Source organism: Nyctibius grandis, chromosome 1, assembly GCF_013368605.1.
Source record: "Nyctibius grandis isolate bNycGra1 chromosome 1, bNycGra1.pri, whole genome shotgun sequence".
NCBI lineage: Eukaryota > Metazoa > Chordata > Aves > Nyctibiiformes > Nyctibiidae > Nyctibius > Nyctibius grandis.
In genome coordinates, this window is record NC_090658.1 from 92,074,185 (window position 1) to 92,094,656 (window position 20,472).

Here is a 20,472-nt window from a genome sequence, read left to right on the forward strand (position 1 = left end):
ACCTTGCTCTATTAGGTTCTTCCAGTCTTGCTGCAAGCCTGGAAGACCTCCAATTCCATTGTGGGACACAACAAACCAATAAACCAAAGCAAAGCGAAAAAACACATCTAAGCTGAACCCTTTCAAGGAGAATTCCTGAGCAGCTTTCAATAAGACCAGACAACATTCCTGAAAGAAATGTTTAAAATTCCTGAAAGAAAGGTAAGACTACAGAAAAAGAAAATCCTGCAAGAAGCCAAATATGTCTAACAAGCTCCAAAAAGACTTAAACCAGCTGGTAACATGGCCATGAAACTGCTTACCTCTGTCTGTGCGTTTGATAAATGCATTATGACTCTTCAAGGACTGTCCCAGCATTTTCCAATGAATGTTATCCTTTTTCTTTAAGACAATCTCTACTTTCCCAACTTTTTCAGCAATATTTACTAAAAGAGAAGAGGTTTCACACTGTTAGTTTTAGCTACATTTTGTACAAGAAAAAATATTTTACTCGTCCATTATAACGAAATTTTAGAAGAATTAGTCATTTCTCAAGACACACAGAATTAAACTGTTAAATTAAAATATCAAACTAAATGTACTTCCAGCTATCTCTTTATAATGTTTTAAATTTAAAATTTACATAGCATTTAAAACAACAAGCACTAACTTAATATGCATAATTAACATACCTTATTTACTAAATACATTATGAAAAGCCTTACAGCCCATCTGGTCAAAAAGAATGCTCATGAATTCAGAGTACTCATTTACTGGAAATTGGTAACTACCACTATTTACTACTTCCTTTCTTTAGAAGGCCATTTGAATGAATAATGAAATACAAGAAAATCCCAGTCTAAGCAAATAACAGTTTACAAATACACAACAGAACTAACTTTTAATTATTTAACATTTAGTCATACTCAGAGGGATCAGAGCACCATCAACTTATTACTTTCACAGGCCCAAATACCACAATTTAAAAAAAAAGAAATAATTCAATGTTCTGGTTTGATTTGATTGTGTCAGAACCTGGTGGTAAGCAAAACTGTAAAGTATCTGACAAGTCAGAAAAACAAATTGAAGTTCCACATTCCGATATTAGAAGAGATACAGAAGTGCTGCAAGAGACTGAACTTACCAGCCATGTCTTCTTGAACTGCATGATCCAAGTCTGAAACAAAGAGAAACAAACACCACGTTAAGCAAACACAAAATTAATTCTAGTCATCATATATACATACAGTTTAAGGCTAAGAATACTGAGTGAACTAATGAGCCTAGAACCCTATGCATCTTTACCTGGCCCTGAAACGTCACTCGTGACTTCTGCAGGCCTAATACATAACATTACGTATATAACATATGTATTGTTGGGAGTGAGTCCAGAGGAGGGCCACGAAGATGGTCAGAGGGCTGGAGCACCTCTCCTATGAAGAGGCTGAGAGAGTTGGGGCTGTTCAGCCTGGAGAAGAGAAGGCTCCAGGGAGACCTCATAGCAGCCTTCCGGTATCTGAAGGGGGCCTACAGGAAAGCAGGAGAGAGGCTTTTTACAAGGGCAAGTAGTGACAGGCTGAGGGGGAATGGTTTTAAACTGAGAGAGGGGAGATTTAGATGAGATATTAGGAAGAAATTCTTTCCTGTGAGGGTGGTGAGACACTGGAACAGGTTGCCCAGAGAAGTTGTGGATGCCCCCTCCCTGGCCGTGTTAAAGGCCAGGCTGGATGAGGCTTTGAGCAACCTGGTCTGGAGGAAAGGTGTCCCTGCCCATGGCAGGGGGGTTGGAACTAGATGTTCTTTAAAGTCCCTTCCAACCCAAACCATTCTATGATTCATTAAGAAAGGCATCATCTTTCCCATTACTTTTAACAATGACTCATGTAAAGCTAGCAATCTGCATTTATCTATATCATTCCACTTCCCTTTTTTGAATACAGGCATTTTAATAACCATCAAAAACACACCTGAAGACAAGTTTTACGCAACTTTTACATCCATTTCTTACTACACTTTACTCCACATATAAAAAACTAAGAACATACTAAACAAATGAAGATGTGAGTTGATAAACAATGTAATTCCTTTACATCAAGGTACTTTAAAGTAATCTTCTCTAATGAAAGAGGAATAAAATACTAATTGGTATACATAAAATGCATATGGCCTGATGAGAGGGTTTTAATAAAGTAGAATGAAAATTCAGTACTTTCAATTGCAAAATTACAGTACCTACCAATTTCGACAAGATATGAGTGGTCACCCATTACGATCTCTCCCCTTAATCGTTTGTCTTGACAGTCAACTATCACCAACTCTGCATTCATATCCTTTCTCAGGCAAGGAAAAAAAAAACATTTTAATAAAGTTCCCCCAGAATTCAAGCTGTATCACAACTGGATCTTGTAATTCTCCCTTCCATAAAATACACTTACCTTCTGCTTAGTATATATGACAATGGTGACCAAATTATCTGTTTGGAACCAGTCATAACTGTAAAACAAAAAATGCAGTAAAGAAAAAAATATATTTTGGTATGCCCCAAAAAAGTATATATTTAACTAGCAGTTCTCAAGCAGAGCTTCTTTCATGAATTTACAAGCCAAATACCTCTTAAAAAAATAGTAAATAACGTAAGTCCAGAGCCAATAATTTTGAAAAGACTATTAAAATAACAACAGTCTAATTATGCATCCTGATCATCAGCACATTGTAGCTAAAATTACACGGCATTGGTTTTACTTAAAAAGCACGTGCATCCTCTTTGCAGTATATGAACCTTCCTAACAAGGTGATTAAAATCTTGACTCCAGACAGAAGTATTAGATACCCAGGGTGGCTTCCAAGAGTTATAAATTCCACGCAGAAAGCACAAAACCACACTTTCCTGCATCTCCCCAAATCAAGATTTTACACTTCTATGTTCCCAAGCTGCCCAAACCTTGTAACAAATCCAGGGTAAGGTAAGAAACAGAAAGCCTTCAAATGCTAATTGTTTGTATGGCCTTACACTTGCCAAGAAGTAACTTACTCACCCAACCCCAGAAAAGCTACTCCTTTCTCTGCCGATTTCCATGGGGACCATACATCTCACAATGTCATGCCTGGCTCTCCACCATAGACATCTATAGTTCTCACCTGACTTCCACCTGGTCAGCCATTCAGCCATCGAAAGTCAACTCTGTACCCACAACAAAGTTAACCCCTCACACCTACATTACGACTGTCTTCTCCCCTTCCCCAATGCCCTAGCCACTTCCTTCTACTCTTTGGACTCTTGGACCAGAAAAGAAGGTGGAGAGGGAGGATGCCCCCTCCAGCAGATACTCCTGACAGCCAACACCTTCTAGGCTGCACATTCTCCAGTCACACACCAGAACATGCCAGACATACATGGGAAGAAAGGCAGCAAGGTTTGGGGAGTGCTCCAGAAGATAAGTCACGTTTCAGTTGTTCACAAGCCACAGCATTTTATATGACTGCATGTAACCAGCCCAGAGATTACACATTCACTGGAGATTTTGATGCAAAGTGAGAAACTGAACCTTGGCGACTCACGGCATCATGGAGTAAAATGATACCTCAGTGACAACAGCAGGCATATCACAGTGGGGTTTTAGGGCCTACTTTGCTTTGCATATTGTAGAAACTTGAATATAGCTTCACATCTTAATATATTCCAGCTTGAAACGAAGTACTTTTCCAAGGCATCCCAACTCATACTAAAGTCGAAAAAGTAATCAGCCCAGTTGGAATCACTTTCCAGGAGTTTTCTCAAGAAGCAAGGCTGAGAAGCCATACATTCGTATACAATGCAAGGCACTGAAAGTGTTAGAAACCAACACAGCAAGACAAGAACCCTGCATCATCATCTGACTATACGGTCAATATGACCTTTGGCAAGTTGTTTAAACCTGAACCTCAGCTTTCCTACTTATAAGAGGATGGTAATGATACATACTCATTTAGCTGAAACATCAAGAACTAACCATGACAGAAGTTGTCTGCATTTACCAAGAACTGCACAGAATTATCAAACAACATTTAACAAACAATGAAAGACAAAGGTTTACCTTGGAGTTAAATCTTTAGCAGAAGCACCCAGTACTTTGTTTTCAGGAAGCATACCTACAAAGAGCAGAGAGTCATTAAAATATTTGCTGTGATGCTCACTTAATAGGAATCATAATCAGATACATTTTGGTTTTTTTTAAATTGAATGTTCAAAATAGCCCTCCACAATATTTAGTGGCTTTATTTCCACAGGCAGCCAAAAGTACCTATGTACTTTTTAAATTTTGGTTTTATTCAGCACTTCCTCTTGGAGAGCAGGCTCCTAGAACATTAAGTTCTACTTCAGAAATTAAAAGTTCCATATACCACAGAACCTGTGCAGGCAGCCCTTCTGGTACATGTAGCTTGGTCTCGGTTTCATCTGTTATTACCTTGTGCTTTCATATGTTGTGATAGTGAAGCATGGAAAAAAGGTTATCTGAATGAATTGCCTTTAACAGAACTATTTGTTAATGCAATTCAGATGAACAAATTCTTGGAATGTCTGGTGTAACCTAATTCACAAGTAAAATTTCACATCAGTCAGTAAAGCAAAGATATCAACCTTAATCTCTCTACTTTGCGCTTCGCTAGGAATTTTCACAGAATTCAGCTACTCACTTATATTATTAAACATGAAAGTCTGAAAAAGCCTTTGCTGGGAGGCAACGCTTGGTCAGTCTTTGAAAATGTCAACTGTACTAATCTCTGGCCTAATAGAAACTGAACATATTTGGCAAAAACTTGAGCAGAGATGACAGATAAAAGCAACTGCAATCCTTCAACAATTTTAGCACAAACAATTTATATAGAATCATGATGGAGGAAGCTGCACGGACTGAAATATAGTATGATTTGTAACGCCACATGAACAGCAAGAGTTTTCCTGGACAATGGTTAGGCAAAGGTCTAATGTAACAGTTGGTAAGTGGTGGTTTCAAGCCCATTCAAAGGCAAACCTTGCACATCTGAAATGGCTATGCACAAAATAATTAACATATGAATGTTAAATGAATGTTTCATTCATATGAATGAAACAGGCTGCTCAGAGAGGTTGTGGAGTCTCCTTCTCTGGAGACATTCAAAACCCGCCTGGACGCGTTCCTGTGTGATATGGTCTAGGCAATCCTGCCCCGGCAGGGGGATTGGACTAGATGATCTTTCGAGGTCCCTTCCAATCCCTAACATTCTGTGATTCTGTGATTCTGTGTGATTCTGTGATTCTGTGAATTCCCAGTTACCTAGATGATTATCTTCTTATCTTCAGTAAGTTTTGTAGATTGACTACAAGCTTAAACACAGTAATTGAGTGGCTCCACCATGTGGGAAGTTGATAAAAACAGAGCATGCCACTCTGGTCTAATCCAATCTGTCAAAACTATTTGATCATCCACATGGGGAATTAACCCAAAGCAATTAAAACTTGCTGGAATTACTAATTCTTTGATCCTTAATTACCCTTAAGTACACACCATCTGCAGCTGCCAAGGAAGCTAAATGGCAGAGTAATCAGATCATTGCAAAAGAAAATCAAACACCTAACGATAAAAGCCTTCTCAGAGGCCAAGCCTTTCTTGAGGACATGTATCTTATGCTTAGGTTGGCCTCCATGAATAAAAGTAATTCAGGGTCATACACTCTCCTGTTTGCTTTTGCAGGTCAACAAAAATATATGAACAGCCACAATAAAACAGAATGTTCTGGCAAACCAAGCTATTTATGAATTATTCTGAAATACTGTAAGATGCTATGTGAAAACAAGAAGTCACATTGCAATAAAAAGACAATGATTCAGGTGATCAGTGAACCAGTTAAGGAAAGTGCTCTCCTGTTCATGGTGGTCATAAAAAAAGAAAAGCTGGTGGTGAAGCCAAAGGCTGATGGAAGGCATGAAATGGAGAAGTTTAAGGTGACCAGGATGAACTGCAGAATTACAACTCTGCATCTCACAAGAGCAAACTTCAGCTTGTTCTGGGAACTGTTCTGCAGAATCCTGTGGGATACCAAGGCTACTGATAAAGTTTCTCACATTATCCTTGTAGCCATATTGGACAGAGCTGGGTTTGATAGGTGGATTACAATCTGGATAGAAAATTAATAGGACTGCCAGTCACAAAAGGTGTGATCAGCAGTACAAAGTCCAACTGGTGGCTAGTTACAGCTGGTATTCCCTATGGAACAGGGAATGTTGATACTGTTTGATACTGTCATTAGCAACCTGAAGTGCACACACTGTCCCACTGTCAGGAAGTACACGAGCAATAACAAATCATAGGAAGCAGCTGAAACACGAAAGGTTACGGCTACTATTCAAAGGGACCCAGACAGAGTGAAGAAATGAGTCCACAAAAGCTCCATGAAGCTCAAAAGCAAATACAAAATTTTGCACCTGGGGAAAAAAAAATCTGATGCAACAAAATAAGCAGGAGGCCTGACTGGATAGAAAGCAGCTTTGGAGAAAACCTTCCAGGGACTTAGCAGACAAGCTGAACTTGAGCAGATACTGCATCCTTTTGGTGATGAAGGCCACCTTTATCCTGGGCAAGAGCACAGCAATCAGTTCAAGGGAAGCAATTCTTTCTCTCTGTTCAGTATTTGTGAGACCATATCTGGAGTACTGTGTCCAGTTTTGGCTCCCCAGCACAGGACAGACATTGATAGATCAGATCAGGTCCAGGGAAAGGCCACCGAAATGGTCAGCAGCTGGAGCATAGGATATATGAAAGGAGGCTGAGGGAACTGTGTGTGTTCAGCCTGCAGAAGAAAAGGCTAAGGGGGAAATCCAACTGCAGCCTTTGACTACCTAAAGAGAAAAGTGTGGGAGAGAAGAAATTATAGAGAAGATAGCCAGACTCTTCTCAGAGAAGGACAGAGGCAATAGAATAGTAGCAGCAAAAATTCTGGTTATGTATATGGGGGAAAGGAAAAAAAAAAAAAAAGAAAAAACTAAATACTACATCTCTGCTTCCCATGAGCGTGGGTTGCTCATGAGTGATCTGATCTAGCATCAAAGTTCACCCTGCTTTGAGCAGGACACTGGACCGAATAAGCTCCAGAAGTTCCTTCCACCAGGATGCTCTGAAAGCTTTCTGTACCTATTGTTTTCTTTGTTGTTAGAAGGCCCAGAACAAAGTCGACCCATATTTGTAAACTCCAAATATTACTAAGAAAAATAGAAACTCTTACATTACTTAGCTAAAGAATTCCAGCTAGTTGAACCACAAGGTTTTCTGTACTTGAAACTCTAGGTCAAACTCTCCTCCCATCACCCTTTTCCACACTATAAGTTTTTTCAAGGTCTGATGTGCATATACTCAAACACCAGCTTGTTTGCAGATGGTGGAACTGCCCAAGTCTTTTTTTTTTTCTTCACTATTAACATCACAAAAATCATCATAATAATAGCTTGGGTGAAAGAGAAATTCAGTTTAGCTCAAAAGTGCAAGGCTGAAAAGATCATTTTAAAAATACATCTTTGATACATATTTGTTCTCAAGCAAATATGAAGTTTTCAGACATGCTTTGGTAATGGCTGCATTTTGAAATGTTGATGTCTTTTGTTTGAAACTCAAGTATGAACAGATGTTGAAGAGCACATTAGGCTACACCCACACTGATTGTTATCACTAGCAATATATTCTGAAAACTGCAGCTTTAATTGCCGCTAACATTACATACAATTGACGTTCACAAAAATCAAAGATACATTAAGTTGATTGATCTGAGCACACTCCAAATACACTTATTATTTATACATCTTAGCTTGGTAATACAAAAACGTCTCCACTAGTGCCAACAACTTCCAAAAAAATTAGAGCCCCTGCCATAGGCTTCTCTTTCCCACTTTCAGAGAGCAATGATTATTTCTAGACTCACTTTGACTTAAATTTACAGGAGCTAAGCACTGAGACACAATGACCGAATATGAAAAACCTCATGGAAGGTAACCTCAGAAACTGACCTCTCCTATTTTGGAAAAAGTCTTGCCAAACAGGTGAACTGAATACAACAAGCAAGCATGAGTATTTTGGCAATTTTGTTGGAAACTACCATCAGAATAATTTCCTATGTCTCCTAACAAGTCACATAACCTGGACAAGAAAAGTTATTGCTAAGAGCAGGAGGGGAAGCAAGACAGAAGAGGGGGAATATCATTTATTTCTCTTTACCTGGATTCACTGTGAATATGAAAGATGCATAGGAAAGTTCTGGACAGCTAGACAAGCACAAAAACTAAGGAATTCATGAACCAAACTAACCAAGAGAAGAACATTGAAATAGATGGTAGTCTTCTACTTGAACACAAAATATTTATTGTGTTTAATGCCTACTAGCTGCTAGTGACATCGTTCTGATAAAGTAAAGCAGAGTTTGTTCTCTAATTCCCCCAGTCCTTCAAAGAAAGATGAACAGGTTCCAGCAACTTGTTCGTTGCTGAAGAAAAAAAAAAGGAAAAACAGGCAGCAGACCCTGTCAAAGTTTAGTTTAATATCTTATCAGGCTATAGAGCAAAACAGGAACAAATAGAATCAGTCTTGCTTACTTTTATATGATGTATCTTTAACATTTTGTGTAGCTCAATGCTTGTGCATACTAAAAGGTAAACTGCCTTTTAGAAGTCAAATACAACATTCACAGAACACAAAGGGAGGGCAAGGAAGACAGTATGAGAAAAAAAGAAAACAAATGGGAACTCAAATTCACCAGAGGAAGCGTGAACAAGTTATCTTCCCCTCACTATGCCTGGACTTGCTAGGACACCACCCTGAGAACTTCTCTGGCTTCATCTTAAGACACATCTAGGTTTTTGCTCCTCCTGCCACTCCAAAATTTGACTGCTCTCAATGCCTTTTCCAAAGTTGCAGCCTAAACTTCTCCATGACCGATTTGCACCTGTCCCCTTTCATGCCAACAGGTCAGCCTTGAGTTCAAATTGTATTACTTCCCTTCAGAGGTGTTCATCTTATTTGCTGCACCAACACACCACCATCGCACCTCATTTGATGGGACTTCAAAAGCCATACTCTTTTAGGAAGCCTCTTATACTAATATGACTAATCAGTCTGTAACATTTCCCTAAAAGCATCAAAATCAAATGCATAGTTCTTCCATCACTAGCAACCAAAGCTACCTCCAATACTCAAGGGCTCAGTGAAGGCTTGAATGCTTCCCCATCTCTACAAGGATTACCGTCAACCTCTTGATACATTCACCAGACTATACTTGCTTCTCTTATAGCTACACCAATTGTCAGCCCACTCATTTTCACAGTTACATCTCAAGCGTTCAGTTACGCTGTGATCAGCTAATTCACCTCCATTTCAACTCGTTTCCCAGTGATGACCTTCCAGCTTTTATTAGAGACTTATTAATTCTAAGTGTTCCCCAAGATGCTGTCTTGCCTCTGCTACTCCAGTCCCACGGCCACCTAGGTTTTATGACTCAGAGAAGGATCAAAAAGCCTGGCAATTTTGCAGTGGCAGATTTCATAGCACACAGTCATTTGTGACCTATCTTGTCTGACTCGAGCAGAAAGGTTGTCCATCTCATACCTCCCTTATCTAAACTACTCTACTGCAGTCTTCTAATACTTTTAAACACTGAATTCACAATACCTGATTAGGATTTTGCCTTCTGTAATTTCCACAGATCACTAGAGCCTCAACATCAGATTCAAATATAAAGACAGACAGAAGTCTGAATAAACACTGCTCATTTGATAATATTCAAAGTTTAAGATTCACTCCCCACCTCACTCCAGGTGAATACTTACCATTAAGCTGTTTCTTCTCTTCAGACAGAGTAGAAGAAATCTCTACAAGCATTAAGAAAAAACAACGAGCACCACAGTAAGAAGTTACAGCACAGTACTTGCACACATCATGCTAAAGAAATAAGCCAAAGTAAGGATCTCCAAATAAACCTTCCAAAACATTAATAGATTGACCATGACGCTTCAGACATCAAGAAGTCACAAATAAATGCAGCACTGATTACCATTCCAAAAGACTATGTATAATTTAAAAAATATTACGTTAAAAATGCCAAAAGTTGCACAGCACTAAAGGGTAGGAAACGCAAGAACTCTGGCACTTCAAAACAAACATCACAGATTATCTTGTGCAATTATAAACTTCATAGCTAAGAAGCTCGCTAGATCTGCCAGACTTTCAATGACCCTTGCCTCAAACACATAGTAGACACTGAATCTGACCAACCCAATCCTTGGAAATCTAAACCAAATCCTTGATAGAAACCCAGGAAAACGACAATCTTTCTATAAGCTTCTTCTGTCAAATTATTTTATTTGACAAGTTATCTGAGTTTTTCATTAAATCTACAGTACACTACAACTACTCCAAACACACACACACTAGCACAAAAAAAGAAGATGAAGACCAAGCAGGTGAATTACATAGTGTCTATTCATATATAAGGTCCTCAACTCGAGGGGAAAGGCGCTGCACCCTCCCAGCCACATATCTTTCTGCTTATAGCAACCCTGTGGGAAAACTAGTCCTCTGGATGTACCCAGGCCCCTTTCTGCCTTCTCTACATTGCACATCCCAGAATGTCCCAATAAGAAGGCCCATTTTATATTCTCTTTTATGGGAGCCAGGTTTGGAGAAGTGGGAGAAACCAATGTGTTCTTCCTGCTCCCTTTTACGAAAACCAAAATGTGAGCGTTCCTCCCCTGTTCTTCCAAATCCCTCCCAGTGCTCTGCATCACAACAGTCAGCGTTAGAGGAAAAATGACATTGTGAGAGAAGTGAAGGAAAGGCTCCTGGAACAAAGCACCAATCATACAGTATTGCAACATGACTTCAGAGATGACCAAAAATTGCCTTCATCAGAGGCTTTCATGCTGTGCCACTATAAGGTAAAAACCAAACACTGTCCAAGATGAGCGGGACAGTTCACCCCAAATTTTTGGTTGAGGCTGTATTTGTCTGTGTATTCTACTATACACCACTTCAAGCCTTCCGCCAGGATAGGTAAGTCATTCACAAAAACTCATTTCTGATTAAAGGTAATTTTTTGTGTTCAAAAGTCTACTTTCATTTCACTACGTTTTAACACACTGCATCAAAATTAGCATTCCAATTTTAAGGACAATTTGAGACATTTCCAAGACACAGCCCTACCTCACTTCCTTGAATGACACCATAGCTGAGTCTAATCTCACTGAATCAACATAATGCAACATGCATTCCAATCCCCAAGTTATGTTACCACTGAAGTAACATACGGACATGTACTAACATGTGTCTATGAGAAACATTAGCAGTATTAAAAGATACCAGACAACAAACTAATGTCCATCCTAATGTTTACAGCTGAGTACCCTGAAGGGAAGGCAAGAACTTTAACGCTGTACAGGTTTGCCGAAGGAAATACTGAAATCATCTCTTACATGCCTGGGTACTGCTGTTGTTACTGCACTGGCCTCCTCAGCAAGTACAAACACTACACGTTTCAGTGCACAGCTCTACTGTAACACCACAGAAGGGACACGTCAGAATTTCCTATTAGTCACCACCATACCATCAAGTAGCATTCCCAAAAGACAAGCTGACAAAACATCAACTATGACCAACATCTTCAAAAGACTCTTCTTTCTTAAAAAAACCCTAGAGTTCGCAAGGATAAGCTTCAGCTTCCTTAAACAGTTCAGTAAGCAAATAATTGCACCATCTTCCAAAAAACCACCAGAACACAGGAAACAAAAACTAAGCTAAACAACCACAAATCTTCCAGCAATACCCTAACAAACCCACATCTGCCTTACTTGCACCGTATCGAGACCATACCAAACAGCAAGTACCGATGCTTGCCCTACTGCCAAACACCCACCCTCTGCCACAAAAAGCAAGCAATGTATTCCATAATTTGAAGTCCTGTCTTTCCTCTATACTTATGGGCCCATTTAATCCTACATTCAAAAACATGCACCTTAACTTAGTATTTTACTCTTCCATTTTCAAGTGCAAATTTGCTGAATATGGTCTTCTGGAAGGATGCAAGACTAGAATTATTGCTGGCTGATAGTGAAGTTACGCAATCAAGTTTTTGATAATTCAAAAGAGGAGGATACATAACCTACCAGGAATCAAAGTAAACTTTTGAGAATTTTACAGTGAAGAATTTCAGCAAATCCAGTCTAATCAGTTTGATTCTTAATTAACAAAATTACATTTTTTTCCAAGCCTGAAATGGCTAAAAGAGACACAGGCAACAGAACTGCTTTTATACAGTTGGCAACCTTCATCCTGCAAATTTTACTACAGCAAAATGGACAGAACTGTCCTATGATGGAGGAAAGTGGAAAAAGTGAACAGCAGAAAATGGACTGTCATAGCTGGTAGCGGCAAAGACATGTTTATTTTTTACTGACTGGCTGTCACAAGAATTCCTTCCAGTTGCAGAAAAGTTAAGATTAATGAAATCAGCAAAAGTCGGGTTTACTTTTAAATTTCTAACTCAGCTGACAAAGTAGCAGTAACTTATCTGTAACACCTCAACTGCATGAAGCAGTTACGCCGTCGAGGTTTCTTCATACTTTACAGCATTTACCTTAAAAGCACCACACTGGAATTAGCTACCCAGCAACAGAGAGATATAACATACTATTCCACTTCATGTACAGACCAAAACTCAATGTTACTGCTGTGCGATGTGATCTAAGCACTAAGCAAGCATGCAGTGCACCTTGTCAGAAGTTGAAGAGCCACAAGAGATGGCTGAATATGTGAACTAAAGGATGCCACAGAATTTGAGAAAAATAGTTGCAAATGTTAATTCTTTCATGTTTTCACTGCAGTTTTGCTAAGGGTCAATAGTCAGTAACAGTGCCTGCTTCCTAGGTATAGGAATTTTTTGCTGTGGCCTGCAAACCAAAAACAAATACTGAAGATTAAAGTCTCTGGAAACCATTACTAGCATTTTAAGACAATATACTACATCTCTTACTGTCCTGGCTCAGAGGAGTCTGTTGTATCAGCAAAATTTTCTCCAAGTAAATTCAAACTAAAGGATCCAATAGAGTGTTCTGTAAAGGATAACTGTCCATAAAGTGTATTCAAATATTTCAATACATGTGCAACTTCCCAGACCTATGTCTGGGCCTGAAATCACCAGATTGAAAATACTGACTTTTATTTCAAGATGAGAGCGCTGCCTATGATAGTTTGTCCCCTGGGATCAGAAGAAGATAGAGGGATCTTGGGGAGAACAAAAAAAATCCTATATACATATGCACATAACACACACACATCCGTTTTCTGATTACTAAAACCAAAGAAGAAATGTAGCAGTACATTACTTATGAAAGTCTTCATGCATAAAATAGTTTCATCTTCAGTTATCTGCTGTAAAGAGACTGAATATATGCAACAGCCTTCATCTCTGTCCAAGAATAGAGACTCTCCTCATAAATATGAGGATTTAGGATTTCTCAATTTCCAGACGACTTTGAAAAAGACATAACAAATTATTTCATTCTTAAAACCCTCACCTTTTGGTGCAGCAATAGGCTTGACAGCCATTCTCCCAACAAGACATTCCTTCAGCATCGATTCATAATTGACCCAACGATGAACCTGTATCAACAAAATTGGTTTTCACAAAATTTGTAATTCTTACTATGTTGTTCTATGCACTGAAATAGAAAAGTTTATTTTTGTACAGTGACTAACATAATTCATTTAGCAGATTTTTTTTAAAAAACACAGAAATTCATTCCATCATTCAGTACTTATTTTTACTTCTACTATAGATAGCATGTAATTAAATGAAAAAATAGGACCATGAAAAAGTGATAATAGTTTAATGTATTCATTTTATGCTTTGCAGTATCTGAACATTATAACCTTGAGCTACAGAAAATATTTCAGAAGAGCAGTTTTATGATATACACTACACAATTAACTGAATAAAGACCTTGTTTTTACCACAAGGGTAATTAGTCTTGTTTAGATACAAGTCAAGGGAAAAGGGATGAAGGAAACAAAGATAAAGAAGAGTAGTTTAGGCACACAAACACCTCTTACCGAGTTGGTGTATTTCTGTTTGTTGCTGTCTTACTATCACTGAATTATTTGGAAATTACCTATTTTAGAAAGTCAAATAAAGTGAAGAAAAAGCAGCAGCTTTACAGACCAGAACTGGAGGACTTGCAGAGGAAATGGATGGCAGAAAAGCCAATTCTGATAAGGCATCCAGGATAGTATCACAAGAAGAGAAAAGGAAACAAAGTGCTGCATGACAAATTTGAATAGTATGTAGAGATTTAAAAATAAAAACTTTAAACTGGACAAGCTAAGGAGACAAGATAAAGAATCCCATCCACAAGTTGCAGTTTCCTCATATAGAGATAACAGAAAGAAATTAATGATTTTGGATGACAGTTATTTTTTCCAGAAATTTCAGAAACACTAGCAACCTACCAAACTCTTAAAGAGATCAGTATCTGACACAGAATGCTAAAGTAGAGGGGATAACAACAGAAATGCCTCCAGAACAGGGAAGACATCAGCAAGAAACAAAAATGTGAACAGCATATTTTAAGGATCTGAACACCGCTTCCCACTCCCATGACAAAACAAAGTAAAAAAAAAATGTAGCAAGTACCCAAACTTAGTAACAACTTGAGGGGCTCCCCCAAATATTCCTGATGCCAAGACTCCCGCTCCCAAGTATATCATACAATACTTAACAGTGATCCAGCTACAGAATTCCAGGCCACAGCTTGATACTGGGTGAACTTTTAGGAGAGAAACTCCAAATTTCTTGAAACCAGAGAATTATGTCTGAATTGGGTACTTCATTTGTGAAAGAATTAAAGCTAAAACATCATCACACCTTTATTTACACTGATTGTTAAAAACATTTTGCAAATAAAGGTGTAACACTGATGCACGAACTGTGAAAAGATAAACATTTCTTTTCAGAAACAGGAGATTTCCTTTCTGCTCTTTCCCAGTTTCTCAGACAAATCTTGTGAGCCAAGGAAACTCAAAGAAAGTCTGTTTCTGAAAGACACCATCTCAGTAAATCATCTTTTACACCAGCAGGTTTGCAAGTGATTCGTTACAGAAAGTACACCCACTCTGCAGACCCTTTATTTTCTGAGTCTTTTCAAAACATTTAAAGAAATGGTAAACAAGGAAGAGACCAAATCACAACTTGTGATTTGTTCACAACCAGTTAATAGCAGCCCCAGCATATTTTCTTAGTACTTTGTTCGCTGATAATGTAGCGGCCAAGAAATAGACAAAAGACTACTACAAGCATTTTTCAAAAAGTTAAAAGTTCTGAGAAGGAAACACCTCTCAAACAACAGCAATTAGTCGTCGTAGTAATTTATTAAGAAGGTGGTATCTTAAGTTGTTGCTAGCTTTGTTGCTATTTCTGCTAAAAAATTAATAAAGTGGTCAAATTGAAGCATCATTCCAACAACATAAAGTGACATTTTCATTATTGCCTTTTGCTACAAAGTTTAAACTACATGCCTCTTTCAGCACACATAAGCACCATTCTGAGCAGTAACCCATTGCCCACCCTTAGACCTGAAAAAGTGCAAATCACTATTTCCACTGGAATGCCCCAAAAATAATCAGAAAACATGCATTTTTCAAAACACCTTTCAGTGAGCAAGTGTCATTTGCTGCCAATTGTGCTCACCTGATCAAAGAGATCTGTTCCATCAGTTCCTGCTGCTTTCATTAGTTCGTCCTCACCACCAGGATGATACTCCATGTATGGTGTGACATTATATACAAGTCCTGCAGAAAAAGGAATAAAGAAACGTGAGCAGCATTTCTACAACCACTAAAACCACTCCTATCCAAAACCAGCCGAAAGGTTAGTGCATATTAAACGGTGTAATGGCAAACAGTAGACATGATCGCAACAAACAGTATGACCTTCCAAAAACAGGAACATAAGTTACACAATCATACCGAGCACAAGACATATCTTATTACATAGAGAGGCCAATCCTACAATGCCATACCACTTTTCCCAGTGAACATCTGGAGAAACCTGCAGGGTTATGACTTTGATAAAATAAACCCTTGAAGCTGAACATGTTGTATCCTAGCTAGGGTGTAAAAGAACCAGAGGCTGGTTTAAACAGAGACAGAAAACTGAGCCAGTTAGCACATAGAATTGTTTTCACTCTCCCTTTCAATTAAGTTACTCCTAAAGTGCTCTCATAGTTGTTTCCCTATCACCCATCACCTATGGAATAAAATGCCTACTGGAACGTACTGTCTCCCACAATGAAAAACTACTACCATCAGCAACAAAACTTCCAGATTCAGCAATATACACAACTAAACATAGCCTATCCTCATTAAAGGCTTACAACTCTGGTATCAAATTTGTCCCAGTAAAAGGGCTCAGCGTTCTTTTTACATGAGTACTATTCTTAGTATTTCCAGGGAGATAAAACAATGCTTCTTCATAGGTCTGAAATGATGGAGTCTAATTATTGTTGCTATGCAACCAGAGTAGTTAGAGCCTGGAGAATGCAGCTATAAACAGGTTTAACTACAGACATATTGCTACTAACAGGACTATTGCAGGCCTGCCTAGCAGGATATTTAAAGATATATAACATCATCAATACAGGAAGCTACCAGAAGGGGAACTGTGCCAGCGCTTTCATAAGAAGCTTTTAACACGTTAAGAAGTATACATTAATTACTTCAGAAGGAGAGGTAGGCATTCAGCGCTGGGTGGGAAGGAGACATAGCTGGGACAATCCTAGTTGGTAAGAACCATCCCAGACAACAAAGGAAGGAACTTTGCATATTTTACTGACCTGATCTTCTGATGAATGTATTCACTATGCCACCTTGTGTGCAGCACTGATTACTGCACGCAACAAAATATAAGTAACTAACTACATATTTAGGACCTCCCAAGTATTAGCCAAATGTCCAAGTTACCACCAAACTTGCAGGAGCAAAAGACATCTCATTTATATACCCTTCATGCTTTTTTTAACCCCCCAGACATCTTACTTTTTATATAAATTTGTGGCCTATATGACAGCTTGCTTTGACGATGATCATACTGGGTTTTTGAACAAAGTCAGCTCCTGATCTTCTTCTACTTCACATTCCTCTCATCAATTTCTGCTCTTCTTCTAGAGACATAGTCTAACTACCTCAGAGATCTCACTTAGTGTTTCCACAATGGTGTTATTTTACTACCTGTCCACATATCAGGTCTACAGATAATCTACCCGGATTCTCAGTCATGCTGAGTTTTTCATTAGTAGTTCTAGAACGAAGAAAAGGCAGAGACAGAAAAATTTAAATACAGATACAGAAGCAGCGTGATGGAGTTCTTGTAAAAACCAACCTCAGAGATGCAGTCTAGGGGGAATAAGAGATTAAAAACAAACAGAAGCATTTTTAAGCAGTGATTCTGTCTGCAGTAGTAGATGTCCCTTTTTGAGAGAAAAAAAATAACAGAGCTCCACAGTAAATAAGCTTTCTTTAGCTCTCCTCCCACTATAGTTTTGCTAGCATGTGCAAGAGCAGCACACAGAGCATTAACAATCTTATTATTTTGTTCAAAAGCCAGTCCTGAATGACATTTTACCCTTACTTTCACTCTAATCCCCTTTAACACCCAACAAAAACACAGTCATCCTCATAGGGAAATACTTAACTTTCTTTTGCTGGCGTTCAGAGATGACATTATGTCAAATATCCATGCTGTTCCTCACCAGACCAAAGTTACCACCAAATGAACCACTCTTCCTAGAGAAATGTCGCACTAGCTACTCTCATCTTCTTAATCTATCTTCATAGAAGTGCTGTTATCTCATAACAAATTTAAGGTGATATTAATGTATTTTAGCCTCTAGATAATTAAACTGGAAAGCAAACATTTTACTCATTTCTGTAAGACAACCAGGAACTTCATTGTCAGCACTGAAAATACTCTTCTAGCCAGGGCTATTGCTCCAAACCACCTTTCACACATTGTTAACTTACAACATATGATACTTTCAACTTTTGAGCTAAAATTTCACAAAAATATCAACATAAACAGAATGGCTTAGTTACCACAGGTATTTGTTATGCTAGACAGAGATTACAATTGCCCTGTGCAGCAACTATCATTTGCCTTACTAAGTTTTATGAAGTAATATGTGGGCTTGTACACTTATTTCCCAAAGACCATTCTACAAGTTTAAGTAACATTTTTAATATTTATACGTCTCTGGATGCTTTAAAGCAATCACTAAAAATAGTCAACTACTAAGGATAATAGTCTCCACGACTGAGGAGTGTAAGCACATGTCAGAATTTTCAATGCCTTATTCTTGCTAAGCCCTTGTTGTTTGAGGCATCACCTACAATCTTGTGTTTTATTATTTTCATATGCAGATATAAAATAGGCGTAAAATACACCCACTTGGAAGACTTCTTAAAAAAAGGCTTGAAAGCAAAGAAAATCTTTGTGACACAAAATCCCTAACTTGAACAAAGTTGTGTCCAATTATGTCAAGATTACACCTGGCCTAAACATAGAAGGTGCATAGTTTGTTTTGGGGTGTGGCTCATGTTGTTGTTGTTGTTTGGGTTTTGTTGCTTCTTCTTTAAGTACAGAAGAGAGAAGCTATGCAAAAAACGTAGAAGCAACATCACAGCAACCAACCTCTTATACATATCCAGCAGTCCTCCTTTTTGTTGTGTTTAGCAAGCTCATCTTCAGTCACTTCAATTAGCCTCCCTTTCAAACCAGTCAAGTCCTGCCCACTTTTAGTTAGTCGAATCCAATCCATAAGACTCCTTCCTGGTTTTAAAGGTACCTGAAAAATAACAAGTGTACAAACATTATTAACTCTAGAGGAAGAAAAAGCCATTCAATACACTTTTTTAAGCTCCCAAGAAGGACTCAGGCAAAACAAGAATTAACACAACCCATATTTTTCACTGATATTTGGGAGCCCTACTCAGCAGTAAGGGCGCTTAGGGAAGCTTCCTACGTAGTAATCCACACAAGGGAACTACTGAACTTCAACAAACATGTAGACAACTCTTTCCAAAGCAAACTACAGATACCAAGTCCTCCTGTGACGGTAAAAAGTTTTTATCAACGTCATTTGAGTTATGGCCTGGAAAACTATGACCAACAAAGAGGGACTTTAAAATCATAGCCAGGTAGGAGAAGGTAGGAAATTTCACCTTCATAGCATTCATAAAACCTTTCTGCAAGCCCTACAGCAACTGGAAATCTCAACCAAAGAAAGCTGAGCCAAAGTCTTCTAGCTTACCAGGAAGGTATTATCCACAACCTGCCTGAAATGCAGAGCAAAATCTTCAGGGTGTCTAGCACCTTCCTTTTCAATACCACCACAGACTAGGAACCCCTTTGATCCAACTGCTAACAGCAGGGAGCAGGGTTAAATAATCACGGTCTTACAAAACCAGAACGAGAAAACTAAAGGGCTCACAGACCCACATCATTTGATGGTACTTTAGTCTAACAAGGAGTCTGCTTTCCAAGCAAGGTCTGCAGACACCAAGTGCCCCCAAAACCACTCCAAAGATGAAGACCCAACACGTTAAGTGTAAACTGTGTGCGGTAATTTCAAGCTGAACAGGCCCTGTCTGTGCACAGGAGGAACCCCGAGACAGCCCGGGAAGGCAGAGCAGGAAGCGTTATCATCACCGCCTTCAAAAAAGAGAAGTATTAAGTATTTTCCAGCAACGCAGCAGAGCCAGCCCCTCGCCCGGGGGCCCTGCCCCAGCCACTGCCTCCCATCGGCGCTCACTGGAGTACGAGGCCTCTCGAGGGAAGCGGCCAGAGGCCGCGCAGCCGGCCGAAACGAAGCAGGGTAAACGCTGACCCTGCCGGGCCGGGGCCTCGGCCCGCACCCGCGTCCTCCACCCCGCCCCGAAGCGACGGTCACCGGCAGCCCCGCGACCAGGGCTGAAGCAGCCCTGCTGGGCTCAGGGCCGCGGTGCCGGGGAAGGCCCCAACGCCGGCTGCGCCTGACCCCCACCCCCGCAGCGGCGGCCGAGCTGTCCCTACCTTGGCGCGGCCGCCCGCAGCCACCCGCTGCTGGGAACTGGGCGCGGGGAAGGCCTGCGGCGGCACGTTCAGCATCCTGCCGGCCCGGGCCGCGGCCTGAGCCCCGGCGGCCGGGCGGGCGGGCGGAGCGCTCCGGCACAGGGCGCAGGCGCGGCGGCGGGCGGGGCCCGGGCGGGGCTCAGTAGTGCGGCCTACGTCGCCTGGCGGGGGTCTGGCTGGAAGCCGCATAGGACCAGAAATCCCTGCTGCCATCTCGGGCCAGCGGGGCGTGGGGGTCCCTCTGCAGGGCGATGCGGGGCGGCGGCGGGCTCCCCGGGCGGGTGCTGAGGAGGGAGCGCCGTGTGCCGCGGACGCCTCCGTGCCTCACGCTGGGGCGTTTGT

General features: G+C 40.0%; 1 protein-coding gene across 2 annotated transcripts in view; it reads right to left on the bottom strand.

Moving 5' to 3' along the window:
• The window catches only part of CYB5R4 (cytochrome b5 reductase 4), a 46,876-nt gene extending 26,663 nt beyond the window's left edge, over positions 1-20,213 (bottom strand). The window contains exons 1-10 of one of the 2 annotated variants that reach the window (XM_068402410.1): positions 20,092-20,213; positions 18,712-18,865; positions 15,715-15,815; positions 13,547-13,631; positions 9,806-9,847; positions 4,053-4,107; positions 2,415-2,472; positions 2,216-2,309; positions 1,124-1,156; positions 303-425 (exon numbers count right to left, since the gene is read on the bottom strand). In XM_068402410.1, coding sequence (XP_068258511.1) covers positions 303-425; positions 1,124-1,156; positions 2,216-2,309; positions 2,415-2,472; positions 4,053-4,107; positions 9,806-9,847; positions 13,547-13,631; positions 15,715-15,815; positions 18,712-18,865; positions 20,092-20,166 — 820 coding nt within the window. In that variant the 5' untranslated portion in view covers positions 20,167-20,213. The remainder of the gene's footprint in view (positions 1-302; positions 426-1,123; positions 1,157-2,215; positions 2,310-2,414; positions 2,473-4,052; positions 4,108-9,805; positions 9,848-13,546; positions 13,632-15,714; positions 15,816-18,711; positions 18,866-20,091) is intronic. The other variant, XM_068402421.1, reaches the window with a different exon arrangement.
• Positions 20,214-20,472: the final 259 nt, after the last annotated feature.